General features: G+C 43.1%; 3 protein-coding genes across 6 annotated transcripts in view; all 3 read left to right on the forward strand.

The window, feature by feature from the left end:
- The first annotated feature begins 12 nt into the window (after nt 1-12).
- On the forward strand, nt 13-6327 carry LOC110966797 (molybdopterin synthase sulfur carrier subunit). Of its 3 annotated transcripts, none has more exons than XM_051938726.1 (4): nt 13-963; nt 3921-4037; nt 4687-4811; nt 6192-6327. In XM_051938726.1, the coding sequence occupies exons 2-4, from the start codon at nt 4026-4028 to the stop codon at nt 6316-6318; spliced, it is 264 nt and encodes an 87-aa protein (XP_051794686.1). In that variant the 5' UTR covers nt 13-963; nt 3921-4025; the 3' UTR covers nt 6319-6327. The 3 variants fall into 3 exon arrangements, with proteins under 3 accessions (XP_051794686.1, XP_051794685.1, XP_022071961.1); XM_051938725.1 differs by having other exon boundaries at nt 256-963; nt 3918-4037; XM_022216269.2 differs by having other exon boundaries at nt 256-935.
- Nucleotides 6328-6395: 68 nt separating this feature from the next.
- LOC110966796 (molybdopterin synthase catalytic subunit) lies at nt 6396-11578 on the forward strand. The gene is made up of 4 exons (XM_022216268.1): nt 6396-6507; nt 11066-11222; nt 11299-11422; nt 11490-11578. Exons 1-4 carry the CDS (start codon nt 6396-6398, stop codon nt 11562-11564), a joined length of 468 nt encoding a protein of 155 aa, XP_022071960.1. The 3' UTR covers nt 11565-11578.
- The window catches only part of LOC127530897 (uncharacterized), a 199775-nt gene continuing 193375 nt past the window's right edge, over nt 6514-12913 (forward strand). Inside the window, exon 1 of one of the 2 annotated variants that reach the window (XR_007937661.1) lies at nt 6514-9043. Coding sequence is in view for 1 of the 2 variants with exons in the window: in XM_051938724.1 (XP_051794684.1) it covers nt 7961-8899 (939 nt within the window). In the remaining variant the exon portion in view is untranslated. The remainder of the gene's footprint in view (nt 9044-12913) is intronic. The other variant, XM_051938724.1, reaches the window with a different exon arrangement.

The following is a 12913-nucleotide window of genomic DNA, read 5'->3' on the forward strand; positions in this document are numbered from 1 at the left end:
TTAAGGAATTATTGGAATTTTCTTCCTGAAGGTTTTGCAAATTTTCAGAAATTTGGGGGATTTTTTTGCTGAATTTTTGGATTCTTTTCAGACAGGAAACAATATTTTTTGGAGCCTGTAAATGAGGACAACAGGAGGATTAAAGTGATCAGACTGATCCATCAATTCTGATCATAATTCATAATAGCAACTATTTATAGTAGATATAATACTTAAACTGACTACTTGGATGCTTCTGATTGTATTATTGAATTATTATTATTTTTGTTATTGTCTAAATGAAATATTTTAGATTTTCCAAAACAAAAGCCTGTAGTTGAGAGACGTCCAATCCAAATCATTTAACATGTAGCTACCAGAGGATCAGGAGTCCTGAATGAACTGACTGTCCAAAGAAGTGCATGGAAATACATCAGAAATATTCAGAAAAAATACAAATAATCCCATGAAAGAAAGTCTGAAACAGGATGTTATTAAATGTCAGAAAATAGTACTAAATGTTGGAAGAATAATAGTAAATGTTCAACACACCAGACATGCTGCACCCCCCCGTCCTGTTTCCTCTGGTGTCCCTGTTCACGGCCCTCTCTGCACGCCTCCTTAATCCAGCATTTACTTTATTTTCTTCCGTTTTGCAGTGGTCTGATGTTGCAGATTTGAGGTTTTCCTGTCGTGCCTTTTCTTCCTGAGATCTGACTGAGTCGTGTTTGCTTTACACATTCCTGAGGATGTTCTTTTCCCCTAAAAATCACAGCTTACAGGACACCCACCCACACAGACCAGTACCTTCTCTGGACTTCAGAACATCCAGCAGCACACGAACTCTCAGCAGTCAGAACTTTATATGAACGGACCGCCATCATCACAGAAGAACAGGACAGACGACAGGAGGAACCAGACATCCAGCAGGCATCCACACACCGCCAGAACCGCAGGTGGGCCACAAATAAAGGAATACAACAGGTAAAAAACAGAAAGCAAAGAAACAAAGCAGGCACGGGACACACATGAGAACAATAAAACCACAGTTACCGTAGATCCGGGGGATAACCGAACCCATCCAGCAAACCATGAAAAACACAGCAAAGGCACTGCAATAAAACCACACATAAAAGTACCGCTGCACCCGAAAGACACTATCGAGCAGGAAAAGAATGCACTGTCATTTACGAGATACCATGCAACTCTTGTAATAACACGTACATCGGGGAGCCAGGGAGGACGTTTCACACAAGTGTGACCGTGCACAGTAACACTCGGTCACTGGCTGCTTCAAACCCCTCGACTCTGCGTTGTGTTATGTTCAATAAAGGAGTCAGAAGGCCGATATCATCTTCTTTGATCCGTTTAATGCTGGTGAAAGAACCCCCTGGTCAGTGGCTCAGTTGTCAAGTGCACAGCACACTAAAGAAAAGAGCTCGCTCATTCAGCTAATGGTCGCTACACAGCTAGCTCACCAAGCGTCTCATGTCCAAACACATGAAGAAACACATGAAAACATTAAATACATGTGAACACTCTCCAGTCCACATCTGTATAGATCACATTGCACATGTACTCATAAAAGAAACAATCAATCAATCAATCAATCAATCAATCAAAATGTATTCATAGAGCCCTTTACAACACTCAAGGTGAGCTAAGACAAGCGTTCATTAAAACCAGGAGGACAGGCCCAACAGTAGAAAACACCTCTATGAGCAATTCAGTTGGGAAAACATCCACAGAGCAATGTGCTGTTTTCATGTGTTTAACTACATCAGCGAGGGAAGACAGAGAGATGGGCTCAAAGTGGTCCAACCCTGGAGAGAGTGGGTCGTAGCAGGCTGGTCAGGGCTGATGCTGCCGCCGCTCAAAGCTCTAACAGACATCACTTTGTCCACAAAAAAAGCGTAGAAAGTCCTCACATGGAAACAGTGGCGTCAGACAGAGGATTAGTGTGGAGCTCACAGCAGAATTAACAGTACTGAACAACACACGGAGGCAGTGTCCATTAGTCAAGACAGTAAGCTCTGCAGATCTTTAGATGTTCCTCTGGGTTCTTCTGTCATCTCCTGGATTAGATGTTGATGTTCTTGGAGGAATGTTGGTGGTTGGTCCACTCCTGAACGTTCTCCACTGTTCCATGTTTCTCCATCTGTGGATAATGTCTCTCACTGAGGTTCTCTGGAGTCCTACAGCCTCAGCAATGGTTTTGGAACCCTCCAGACTGATGGATGTCCATGACTTTGTTCCTCATCTGTTCTAGAATCTCTGTAGAACGTGGTATCATGTGCGGCTTTCTGAGACCCTTCAGCTGCTTCACAATGAAGACAGGTTCTATCTAGACATGTTTAGGTTCCACCAGCCTGGCAGGAACCATCTGAAGGTCTGGATGGAGAACCTGAACCCAACTAACCACTGAATCTGGTCCTGTGGTGGACTGGTAGGAGTCATGTTTTCACACAGAGCAGATGGACGGGACAGAATTTAACTTTTAGTAAATAATGTCATCTAAAAGCTGCATTCAGTGTTTTCTTGGGTTGTTTTTGTCTGAAGTTAAAATTAGTTTAATGATCTGAAACGTTAAAGTGTGACATCAAGATTTCCCAGAAGATCAATAAAAGTTTAGGATCTGCTCAGATGTTGGATGGAGGTTTATGATGGTTCCAGGTGTGTTCTACAGGAGGTTGTTTGGAGGTTTATAATGGTTCCAGGTGTGTTCTACAGGAGGTTGTTTGGAGGTTTTTAATGGTTCCAGGTGCGTTCTACAGGAGGTTGTATGGAGGTTTTTAATGGTTCCAGGTGCGTTCTACAGGAGGTTGTATGGAGGTTTATAATGGTTCCAGGTGTGTTCTACAGGAGGTTGTTTGGAGGTTTTTAATGGTTCCAGGTGCGTTCTACAGGAGGTTGTTTGGAGGTTTTTAATGGTTCCAGGTGCGTTCTACAGGAGGTTGTATGGAGGTTTTTAATGGTTCCAGGTGCGTTCTACAGGAGGTTGTTTGGAGGTTTTTAATGGTTCCAGGTGCGTTCTACAGGAGGTTGTATGGAGGTTTTTAATGGTTCCAGGTGCGTTCTACAGGAGGTTGTTTGGAGGTTTATAATGGCTCCAGGTGTGTTCTACAGGAGGTTGTATGGAGGTTTATAATGGTTCCAGGTGTGTTCTACAGGAGGTTGTTTGGAGGTTTATAATGGCTCCAGGTGTGTTCTACAGGAGGTTGTACTGAGGAGGTCCTGAGCTTCCTGTCAGGTGTTCTTTTCCAGATCAGGTCTGAGTGTCAGCATCTCATTCAGAGTTTGATTCTAAGAGAACCGATGAAGCAGGTCTCAGGTCAGACAAGTTAAAGTGAGAAATATCTGCAGCATCACACAGCTGATTATTGATTATTGATTGAAAATTAAGTCCCCGCCTGAGACGATGATAAGAATCCTGATTATTCTTCATGTTGGGTCTATTTTAGTGATTTTCTGAAGCTTCATATGAATAAATCTGAATTTACTGTTGGAACATTTATAAACTTTTACTGAAAAATCAAAACATCTTTAATCCTCAGAAACCTTCAGTGGAGGTTTATCATCTCTCACTGTGTCTGGTTTCATCATTGAAATAATAAATTTATTAATAGGAGATGTAATTCAATTTTCAATTCAATTCAATTCAGTTTTATTGATAAAGCACCAATTACAGTCAAATTGTCTCAAGACGCTTTACAGAACCCAGATGAACTCCCAGAGTAAGCCCTAAGGAGACAGTGGCAGAAAAACTCCCTTTAACAGGAAGAAACCTGGATCAATAATAATAGCAGATTTATTTAATAATATATTTATTAATAATATACATAACATTACATTTATTAATAGCAGGTGCATTAATAATTGACTTATGAATGATAGATTTAATGATAATTCAAATGAAACTACTTCGTGTTTCCGTCCAGCAGGAGGCGCTGCTGTCTGACAATAAAAGCTGCAGTAGAAGAAGAAGTCGGAGCCAATCAGAGCGCAGACGGAAGTGTCTCGGTGAATGGTCCATCAGATGTTCCTTCATGACTGCTCAGGTGAGTCTCCTGACGTTTTTTCTCACCTTCAGAAGTTTTTATTCAGCTCCAGACTTCGTTCACGGTGTTCCGTGTTTTATCTCCGCTGTTCGGAGCGGAAAACTGCGAGCAGCTGAAAGAAAACAAACCGTTAGGAAGTGAAGCAGTAGCGGCTGATGAAGAAGTTTAGGGCCGAACTGCAGACGGACTTTTCTCAGACAGAATCAGTCCCTTTGACTCTCTGTCAGCAGGAGGTTGGAGCTCTTCTAGGAGGAAACATCTAAACGTGTTGTTTTCCACACGGAGCTCTGCAGCAGCTGATCTCTGACCGAAAGTTCACAAACACGCTAAACCCCTTGAGCAGCACGAGGAGGTTCCTGACCGGATCAATAAGTTCATACATGTTCACCAGATGAGATCGTACATGTTCATCAGATCAGTGTGACAGCTGGGTTCATGTCCTCCACATTATTCTGACCAGTTTTATTATGAAATACTCATTTCTATGTAAATTACATTAAAAAAAACAAATCAGTGTCTCATAATCATAATAATAGTAATAAAGATAATAGTAATAATAATAGTAATAATCAGTCGTGGTTAAAAGTTTTCTGTCTGAGCTGAGAAGTGTCAGTGTGGGGTTTTATTGTGAAAGGGTTTTCCTCCTCAGGTGCTCGTGTTGTACTTCGCTAAGAGCGCCGAGCTGACCGGCCGGAAGGAGGAGGAGCTTCCTGACGTCCCGACACCAATCAGCAGCGGCGACCTCTGGAGGCTGTTGCTACGGCGACACCCGAGGTACAAATACAACTACAGATCCATGACACACATCAGAGCATCGCAGCAACATGAAACACGAGAAAACATTAAAATACACGTCAGAAAAACCGTCATACAACATCAGAAAAACATCAGAGAAACATCAATATCACAACATAGGTCATAAAACATGTCACAACAACTCAAGAACCGTCATACAGCACGTTACAGAACGTCATACAAGCTCATCAAAACACGATAACATGTAACATAAAACATGTCACCAAATGTTAATAATAGCATGTGACGAGAACATGCCATAACATGTTGCAACATGTGACTAGAACATGTTATGTGTTAACATGTGACTAGAACATGCCATAATGTGTTAATAACATGACTAGAACATGTCATAACATATTACATGTGACTACAACATGTCATAATGTGTTAATAACATGTGACTAGAACATGCCATAACATGTTACATGTGACTAGAACATGTCATAACATGTTACATGTGACTAGAACATGTCATAACATGTTACAACATGTGACTAGAGCATGTCATAACATGTTACAACATGTGACTAGAACATGTTACATGTGACTAGAGCATGTCATAATTTGTTTATAACATGTGACTAGAGCATGTCATAATTTGTTTATAACATGTGACTAGAGCATGTCATAACATGTTACAACATGTGACTAGAGCATGTCATAACATGTTACAACATGTGACTAGAGCATGTCATAACATGTTACAACATGTGACTAGAGCATGTCATAACGTGTTACATGTGACTAGAGCATGTCATAACATGTTACATGTGACTAGAACATGTCATAACATGTTACAACATGTGACTAGAACATGTTACATGTGACTAGAGCATGTCATAATGTGTTAATAACATGTGACTAGAGCATGTCATAACATGTTACAACATGTGACTAGAGCATGTCATAACATGTTACATGTGACTAGAGCATGTCGTAACGTGTTACATGTGACTTGAGCATGTCATAATGTGTTAACATGTGACTAGAACATGTCATAACATGTTACATGTGACTAGAGCATGTCATAACATGTTACATGTGACGAGAGCATGTCATAATGTGTTAATAACATGTGACTAGAGCATGTCATAACATGTTAATAACATGTTATGAGCATGTCATAACAGCAATAATGTGTGACTAGAACAGGTCATAACATGTTAATAACATGTGACGAGAACATGCCATAACATGTTATGAACATGTCATAACATGTTAATAATATGTGACTAGAACATGTCATAACACACTGAACTCCTGAAACCGTGTCGGAACATTGTAAAAACATTCTTCCATCTTTAGATCATGTTCCAACATGGAATGAACATGCGTGTTCTGCTGTTTGCGTCTCAGGCTGTCGGCGCTGCAGCATCACGTGGTCTTGGCGGTGCGTCAGCAGTACGTTGCCGTGGGCGACCAGGTGGTGACTCTGGCGGACGGAGACGAGGTCGCAGTGGTGCCACCGCTCAGCGGAGGATAAAACGAGACGGTAATCAGTAGATCCTGATCGATCAGTGATCAATAATTCTTTTCATTGATCGACCGTTCTCTGATCAGATGTCAGAGGAACCCAGAGACGTCTTCAAGCTGAGCTGTGATTGGCTGTCTGTCCAGGAAGTGGTCGACGCCGTCAACAGCTCTTCCTGTGGAGCCGTTTCAGTTTTTATAGGTTTGTATTGATCGGTTATTGATTTATTGATTATTCCAACGTTCAAATAATTATTCACATTTCTGAGAAAAAGATCAAATATTTAGTTAAATATTCAAGTAAATATTTATTTAAAGTGTTTCAGCAGCTGGAGATAAAAAATAATCTGATGGATCTGGTGTGTGTTAATGTGAGTTACTGTGGTAATGTATGTTATTGTGGTAATGTGTGTTATTGTGGTAATGTGTGTTATTGTGTTATTACAACCCGGTCTCACGGGGATTCGTGAAACTGTCACGTAAGTTTTAGTTTCGGTTTCGTGCGCACCAACACGATTTCGTCATGTTTTTCGTGCCGCTCACCACGAAATGTTTTTCGCTGTGGTAATCACATCTGAAAGTGGTTTATACCGGCGGATTCATGACGATCTAAGCTGTCCATCGGCGTATACTGCTTGTGTGATCGCGTTTGCGGCCGCCGGCCGCCGGACATTCTTGAAATTCCTATGCAAATTGGTAAGTGTACCACCGGCTTATGGTTAGGTTATGGTTAGGGTTATGGTTAGGGTTATGTTTAGGGACGATGTCATGCAAAATATAGCGTTGGATTCGCCACGGTTTTACATTAAAAATATAATATACACATTCTTTTGAAATACGTTCTGAGTGGCACGAAAAGTCCGCCGTTTAAAATACATTGGTGCGCATTTCGTGGTGAGCGGCACGAAAAACATGACGAAATCGTGTTGGTGCGCACGAAACCGAAACTAAAACTTACGTGACAGTTTCACGAATCCCCGTGAGATCGGGCTCGTTATTAATGTAGCCACAAGGGGACACAAGCCAGTGTCTTATTGTGCCCGGATAAATACAGAGGGTTGTGGCAGGAAGGGCATCTGACGTAAAACTTTGGCCAAATCAATCATGCGAATCAAATGTATGACTTCCATACCGGATCGGTCGAGGCCCGGGTTAACAACGACCGCCATTGGTGCTGTCGACCTACAGGGTGCCGGTGGAAAATGGACTACTGTTGGTCGAAGAAGGAGAGGAGGAAGGTGTGTTCGTAGGAAGAGAGAGAAGAGGAACACCAAGAGTCTAGGACTGAGAGTAGGGACTTTGAATGTTGGAAATATGACAGGAAAAGGTAGAGAGCTGGTTGACATGATGCAGAGGAGGAAGGTGGACATACTGTGTGTCCAGGAGAGCAGGTGGAAAGGTAGTAAAGCTAGAAGTTCAGGAGCAGGGTTCAAGTTGTTCTATCATGGTGTAGATAGGAAGAGAAATGGAGTAGGAGTTATCTTGAAGGAGGAGTTTGTTAGGAATGTCCTGGAGGTAAAAAGAGTGTCAGATCAAATGATGAGCCTGAAGCTAGAAATCAAAGGTGTGATGTTCAATGTTGTTAGTGGGTATGCTCCACAGGTAGGATGTGAGCTGGAGGGAAGGAGAAATTCTGGTTGGACCTTGATGAAGTGATGCAGAGCATCCCTAGAAGTGAGAGAGTTGTCATTGGTGCAGACTTCAATGGACATGTTGGTGCAGGAAACAGAGATGATGAGGAGGTCATGGGCAGGTTTGGTATCCAGGAGAGGAACGCAGAAGGACAGATGGTGGTTGACTTTGCAAAAAGGATGGAAATGGCTGTAGTGAATACTTTCTTCCAGAAGAGGCAGGAACATAGGGTGACCTATAAGAGTGGAGGTAGGAGCACACAGGTAGACTACATCTTGTGTAGACGGTGTAATCTGAAGGAGATCAGTGACTGCAAAGTAGTGGTAGGTGAGAGTGTAGCCAGACAGCATAGGATGGTGGTGTGTAGGATGACCCTGGTGGTGAAGAAGATGAAGAGGGCAAAGGCAGAGCAGAGGACCAAATGGTGGAAGCTGAAAAAGGAAGAGTGTTGTATGACTTTCAGGAAAGAGTTGAGACAGGCTTTGGATGGTCAGGAGGTGCTTCCAGATGACTGGACAACTACAGCAAATGTGATCAGGGAGACAGGTCGGAGAGTACTTGGTGTGTCATCTGGAAGGAAAGGAGATAAGGAGACTTGGTGGTGGAATGAGGAGGTGCAGGAGTGGATCCAGAGAAAGAGGTTAGCTAAGAAGAAGTGGGACACTGAGAGGACTGAAGAGAGTAGACAGGAGTACAGGGAGATGCAGCGTAAGGTGAAAGTAGAGGTGGCAAAGGCCAAACAAGGGGCTTACCATGACTTGTATTCTGGGTTGGACAGTAAGGAGGGAGAGACTGATCTGTACAGGTTGGCAAGGCAGAGAGACAGAGATGGGAAGGACATGCAGCAGGTTAGGGTGATAAAGGATAAGGATGGAAGTGTGTTGACAGGTGCCAATAGTGTGATGGGAAGATGGAAAGAGTACTTTGAAGAGTTGATGGATGAGGAAAATGAGAGAGAATGAAGAGTAGAAGAGGTGACTGTTGTGGACCAGGAAGTAGCAAAGATTAGTGAGGATGAAGTGAAGAGGGCATTGAAGAGGATGAAGAGTGGAAAGGCACTTGGTCCTGATGATATACCTGTGGAGGTATGGAAGTGTCTCGGAGAGGTAGCAGTCGAGTTTCTGACTGGGTTGTTCAACAGGATCTTAGATAGTGAGAAGATGCCCGAGGAATGGAGGAGAAGTGTGCTGGTGCCCATCTTTAAGAACAAGGGAGATGTGCAGAGTTGTGGCAACTACAGAGGAATAAAGCTGATGAGCCACACGATGAAGCTATGGGAAAGAGTAGCTGAAGCTAGACTAAGGGCAGAGGTGAACATCTGTGAGCAGCAGTATGGTTTCATGCCAAGAAAGAGTACAACAGATGCAATATTTGCTTTGAGGATGTTGATAGAGAAGTACAGAGAAGGTCAGAAGGAGCTGCATTGTGTCTTTGTAGATCTGGAGAAAGCTTCTGACAGGGTGCCCAGAGAGGAACTGTGGTTTTGTATGAGGAAGTCTGGAGTGGCAGAGAAGTATGTTAGAGTGGTGCAGGACATGTATGAGGACTGTAAGACAGTGGTGAGGTGTGCTGTAGGAGTAACAGAGGAGTTCAAGGTGGAGGTGGGAGTACATCAGGGATCAGCTCTGAGCCCCTTCTTGTTTGCTATGGTGATGGACAGGATGACAGACGAGGTTAGACAGGAGTCTCCATGGACTATGATGTTTGCAGATGACATTGTGATCTGTAGTGAGAGCAGGGAACAGGTGGAGGAGAAGCTAGAGGCGTGGAGGTTTGTCCTGGAAAGGAGAGGAATGAAGGTTAGCCGCAGCAAGACGGAGTATCTGTGTGTGAATGAGAGGGACCCAAGTGGAAGAGTGAGGTTACAGGGAGAAGAAATCAAGAAGGTGGAGGATTTTAAGTACTTAGGGTCAACAGTCCAGAGCAATGGAGAGTGTGGAAAAGAGGTGAAGAAGCGTGTACAGGCAGGCTGGAACGGCTGGAGAAAAGTGTCAGGTGTGATAGAAGAGTTTCAGCTAAAATGAAAGGAAAGGTTTACAAAACTGGTGAGACCAGCCATGTTGTTTGGTCTGGAGACAGTGTCCCTGAGGAAAAGACAGGAGGCAGAGCTGGAGGTAGCAGAACTGAAGATGCTGAGGTTTAGCTTAGCCGCGCTAGACAACCCACGACAACGAATTTAATTCTCTGCCAGGGTGGGTCTAGTTACCCTCCATAAGGCTCGAGGTTGGATTCTCCTAAAACTGGCCGACGAATCACCATGAAGTGTAGAGTCAGAAGGCGGGCGTAACTAAGTGATGACAGAGGCGCAACGATTCTGACAGAAACAACCGGAAACAACTAGCCTAGCCGCGCTAGACAACCCACGGCAACGAATTTAATTCTCTTCCAGGGTCGACAACAAAAACGACAACAGTCGCTGAGCTCCTTGAGCACCGACTCTGAATAATCTTTCTGTTAACATGTCTGTAATATACTTGAGCTTCACCCATTGACTGTATAAATAAGGCGTCACCGAACTACCGCATCCTCTGATTTCCGGCGCTCTAGGAGCCTATTCGTTGCGCTGATTGGTTGTATACCTACCCAATTGCTGCAGAGTGATTTGATTGACAACCTTTTAGCCCGCCTCCCTCCCTGTCAAGCGTGCCTAGACCTTTGTGCCTCCAGAACATGGGTCTAGCGTGGCTAGGCTAGCTGAGGTTCTCTTTGGGAGTGACCAGGATGGATAGGATCAGGAATGAGTACATCAGAGGGACAGCACATGTTAGAGGCTTTGGAGATAAAGTCAGAGAGGCCAGACTGAGATGGTTCAGACATGTCCAGAGGAGAGAGAGTGAATATATTGGTAGAAGGATGCTGAGTTTCCCACTGCCAGGCAGGAGGCCTAGAGGAAGACCAAAGAGGAGGTTTATGGATGTGGTTAAAGAGGACATGAAGGTAGTTGGTGTGAGAGAAGAGGATGCAGCAGACAGGGTTAGATGGAGGCAATGGATTCACTGTGGCGACCCCTGAAGGGAAAAGCCAAAAGGAAAAGAAGAAGAAGAAGAAGTGTGTTATTGTGTGTTAATGAATGTTAATGTGTGTTATTCTGGTAATGAGTGTTATTGTGTTAATGTGTGTGTGTTGAGGTACGACCCGTGAGGACCAGGTGGAGGGCAGGAAGGTGATTGGTCTTGAGTACGAGGCGTACGAGCTCATGGCCAAATCAGAGTTCAGCAGGCTGTGTGATGACATCAGAGCCCGCTGGCCAATCGTGAAGCATATCTGTGTCCACCACCGGCTGGGGTGAGATGCTAACGCTAACGTGTGGTCTGAGGACCAATGAGGCTTCAGTTCTTTACTTGTGACTCCTCCCCCTTAGGTGGGTGAAGGTGGGCGAGGCCAGCGTCGTCATGGCGATCTCTTCTCCTCACCGTGACGACGGCCAGCAGGCGATCCAACATGGCATCAGCCAGCTAAAGGCCACGATGCCCATCTGGAAGAAGGTGATTATTGGTCAGGTTATTGATGAGGTTATTGATCAGGTTATTCATCAGTGATTGTGATCAACAGGAAGTCTACGATTCGCAGGACGCCGACTGGAAGGAGAATGCCGAGTGTTCCTGGTCGACTCACGGAGAGAAATAAAACCTGAACAACAAGCTGCTGGTTCAGTTCCTCTGTTCAAACATCCAGACTTAGAACAACACGCTAAAAACATACCAGACCTAGAACAACACGCTTAGAGAAGAACCAGATTCAGGATCAGCTGGAGAATCTGACAGAAAACTGTTTCTATTCAACAGTTTAACATCCAGAGCTGAGGTCAGGTTTATAGTTTATAGAAGGAGAGTTAAACTGGTTCTAGTCCAGGTTCCACATCCAATCCAGTCTGATCTCCAGTAGAACCAGTAGAACCACAGCATAAGAGCCCTTTAAAAAACCACAATTTCTAATGGTTCCAAATGTTCACATTTAAGGAATGATGTTTTTACTGAATATCAGGGACAACCTGGAATTCATCAAGAAAAATGAATTCAGTTTCATCAGCATTCATCCTCAGTTTATCATTTCCTTTTTACAACTTCCAGTGTCTACAAAGGCACACAACATTTAGTCATCTGGACCTCAACCATGGAGGATTTTAAAGACAAAAAACAAAAAGGAGACAGAAAACAACAAATACGAGAAACAAAAGGACAAAAACGTGATGAAAGTCAGACAAAAAAATTCAAAAAACAACAAAAATGAGACAAAACATGACAAAAATGAGACACAAAACCACAACAGAACAAAGAACAATCTAGTATTTTACTTTATGATCTAAACAACTTGTCATGGTCTAGAAATTATTTTAAATTTATAGTTTTACTAATTTACAATCTGCAGTTAATGTCTTCTCTGTAATTTTTACACTTTGAGGGCCTGATTGGACCCTCTGGAGGACCACTTTTGGTCCACGGGCCTCATGTTGGACACCCCTGGTTTAGAAGCTTAAATATTGGATTCACATTGTTTATTATTTAATATTACTTATTATTTAGATGTCATTTCAGGTTTTACTTCAGCTCACTAAAATGAATGTAAAAATTTTGGTGGAAAAAAATAAATATTTTAGGAAACAAGTTTTAACGAGATAATAATTAATCTGCCTAATTTAATAATTCACATGAATAAATGTAAGTGATCTTTAAAGCATCCATCATCTGGACAAATCATCACTAGGGGGCGGAGCCTATCCCAGCAGACTGAAGGTGAAGGTCCACTTGGACAGGTAACAGCCTATCACAGGGCTACACATACAGACCATTTAGAATCGCCAGTTAACCTCAGTACGTTTTTGTGAGGAAGCTGGAGAACCCAGCAGGGAGAACATGGATACTCCACGTAGAAAGATCAGAAGCTGAACCAGAACCGGACCAGGAAGTGAACCGGGTTCTTCTGTCTGTTCCAACTGATTAATTCTGAGAACAGTTGGAGATGAATATCTGGTAATC

This window comes from Acanthochromis polyacanthus, chromosome 18 (genome assembly GCF_021347895.1).
Source record: "Acanthochromis polyacanthus isolate Apoly-LR-REF ecotype Palm Island chromosome 18, KAUST_Apoly_ChrSc, whole genome shotgun sequence".
In the NCBI taxonomy this organism is placed as follows: Eukaryota; Metazoa; Chordata; class Actinopteri; family Pomacentridae; genus Acanthochromis; species Acanthochromis polyacanthus.

Bases quoted from the DNA above. Each gene is read 5' to 3' on its own strand.
- LOC110966797 (XM_051938726.1), top strand. The intron at 4,812-6,191 runs GTACAAATACAA...TTTGCGTCTCAG, and splicing joins TTGCTACGGCGACACCCGAG to GCTGTCGGCGCTGCAGCATC.
- LOC110966796 (XM_022216268.1), top strand. From the start codon at position 6,396: ATGTCAGAGGAACCCAGAGACGTCTTCAAGCTGAGCTGTGATTGGCTG. The intron at 6,508-11,065 runs GTTTGTATTGAT...GTGTGTGTTGAG, and splicing joins AGCCGTTTCAGTTTTTATAG to GTACGACCCGTGAGGACCAG. The intron at 11,223-11,298 runs GTGAGATGCTAA...CCTCCCCCTTAG, and splicing joins TGTGTCCACCACCGGCTGGG to GTGGGTGAAGGTGGGCGAGG.